The 2,438-nt window shown below is 43.4% G+C and overlaps 1 protein-coding gene across 1 annotated transcript; it reads right to left on the reverse strand.

Annotated features, from left to right (window-relative positions):
• Positions 1-1,294: 1,294 nt before the first annotated feature.
• LOC103638030 (transcription elongation factor 1 homolog) lies at positions 1,295-1,805 on the reverse strand. Its single transcript, XM_008661039.3, has one exon. The coding sequence runs from the start codon at positions 1,713-1,715 to the stop codon at positions 1,392-1,394; it is 324 nt and encodes a 107-aa protein (XP_008659261.1). The 5' UTR covers positions 1,716-1,805; the 3' UTR covers positions 1,295-1,391.
• Between the last annotated feature and the right edge of the window lie 633 nt (positions 1,806-2,438).

A 2,438-nucleotide genomic window follows, 5' to 3' on the forward strand; every position in this document is an offset into this window, starting at 1 on the left:
ATCGGTTCTAATTGAGTTGCTTGTGATACAAATAGTACATCACAAGCGGTTTTTTCATTACGGGCCATTTGTGAAACAAATCGAGCCCCACAAGCGGTTTGTATTTCGGACCGCTTGTGATACTAATACATCACAGGCGGTCCAAATAGCCTGGGACATCCCAGGCGGTTTTCTATTCGAACCGCCTGAGATGTAAAAAGCCTACCACTTGTATAGGGCCAAATTGTACTAGTGAACAGAGCCGTCGGACATAATAGAGCCGTCGGAACTCTGTCGTTTTACTGTAGTCCTCGCTAAGTTAGTTGTGGGTCCTCGAGTCTGATGTGGATATGGGATCTCATCTGTCAAAATAGAATAACAGATCTAATCTATAGCGGAAAAATATTAAAATGAGCATCGTCGTTTTGTCATTGCTTACACCTACCGTAATGGTATTATCTAAAAGTTGAGTATCATCACAAATAAGATCACACCTGTTGTATATCTGGAAATCAGCTAAACCCAGATGTGCTTAATATTTTCTTATATTTCTTCTGGAAAATGTTGTCTTTAGATTCATTTTCCTTGTTCTTCATTAATTCTATCAAATATTTGGTCCTCAGACATTCCCATTGTGTACATTCGATATTACATATAATTAAACTTAATTAATAATAAATTATAGAAGAATGATATTGAGTAAGTTTTAAACAATGAGGTTACTCACGATGCAAATGAAGGATAACCATACATCATTTCACCTCGCGCATAAAATTGATAACAAGAAAGTCTGTCAAATCACTAAGGCCTCGTTTGTTTCTTTCATTTTGAGGAATTGAAATCTAACTTATGGACTAGGCTTTTTTTTATATGGCATTTCACAATTTTTCCAAAATTTTTATATAAGTCTATCTTAAATTCATGGGTTCATGGGTGAGATATAAAAATTAATTCTATAGATTTACATGCTACTTTTCTAATATACAACTTATATCACACTATTCTAATTGCTTCTTTATAGTATAAGTATAGTGTATAATTACCTCTCTTATATGATTTAGAATAATATACAAATATATTAACTTAATTAGTTTGTGTCTTAATTATGATTATTAGAATGGAACCGTCGTCGCAAATTGCATTAAGTTGACGAAAGCTCCTGCTCCTTGCAGGACGTCATCAGCCACACAATATGATAAACCGGTAGATTTATAGATGAACAATGTCTACCTTTCTTATATGCAACACAGGAACGAAGATTGAAGACTAATGTCACTGCATGCGCTTACATCGACGACAAAGGATAATTCAGAGTTTCAGACCAATTCCGGGCTCCAGCAAAATGAAAAAAAAAAACTACGACATATGCATAAAAAGCAGGAGACGGCGATCTGCAACTGCAAGAATGATCATTAGCCGTCGTCTTCGGTCTTCCTCCTCCTCTTGGCTTCGCCGTCAAGGTGCGGCCGGGGGGCGACGACGCCCTCGTTGGCTTCCCTGCATGAATCGATCCACTCGCTGTAGACATCGATGGGCTCCGTCAGCGCGTGAGCCTTGGTGGCGTAGGACTCCGTGCATATGCTGCAGGACGCCACGGCAAACGGCTGGCGTTCCTTGAGAAAGATGTCGCACTGGACGCTGCCCGGGTGGCTGCAGAAGGGGCAGGTGAAGTCGGTCTCCAGCTGCTTCTTGGGCTTCGCCATCAGCTTGGAGGTCCTCGACTTCCTCTTGCCCATCGCTAACTCGCTGGTGGTGGTGGTGGTGCTGCTGCTGGTGATGACGACGACGACGGATCTCGAGCGACGATGGACTCGAGAGGGCGAAGCGCAGCGCAGATGGTGCAGATGGTGCGTGCGATGAGTTGCGTTGTGTTGCATATGGGCGTGGTGTTTATTTATATACGCAATTTCTGGAGTCCGATACGCGGTGCGGGGCTGATCTGTTGTGGACTGAGGGGCCCACCTGTCCAAACAAATCCCATCTAGAATCCACGGTGGAGAGCGTCAAGGACTCCATCGACGCCGTTCGTGCAGAGCTATCCAAGGACCGTTGGCACCAGATCAGCATCCTCGGCTCTCACCAGATCAGCATCCAATGGGGCACCACCTTCCACCTCATCCACATTCCTCCATGCTTCGGTTGAGTTCAATTCTTCACCAGATTTCCAAAACACAAACTATCTGGGACAGTTACCTAAACTTATTTTCCCTGAATTTGATGGCATGCATGGAGTTGATCCTATAGTCTGGGTGGAGGTCGCTACTATGAATTTCATTGGATCGGCTGCAGGATGGTTACAGTCAGGTTCAGCACAGCCTGAATTTGGCTTCATTCTTATAGAGCGTTTTGGTAAAGATCAGTTCGTATACCTGCTTCGCAAACTTCTGCATATCCGTCAGTATGCTAGTGGATCAACTTAATGCCTGCCTACGTTCTTGCTCAGTTGCAGGAGGAGGCGA

The sequence above is a fragment of the Zea mays genome, chromosome 9, assembly GCF_902167145.1.
Source record: "Zea mays cultivar B73 chromosome 9, Zm-B73-REFERENCE-NAM-5.0, whole genome shotgun sequence".
Classification (NCBI taxonomy): Eukaryota; Viridiplantae; Streptophyta; class Magnoliopsida; order Poales; family Poaceae; genus Zea; species Zea mays.

Excerpts from the sequence above, each read along its gene's own strand:
- LOC103638030 (XM_008661039.3), bottom strand. The coding sequence starts at position 1,715 with ATGGGCAAGAGGAAGTCGAGGACCTCCAAGCTGATGGCGAAGCCCAAG.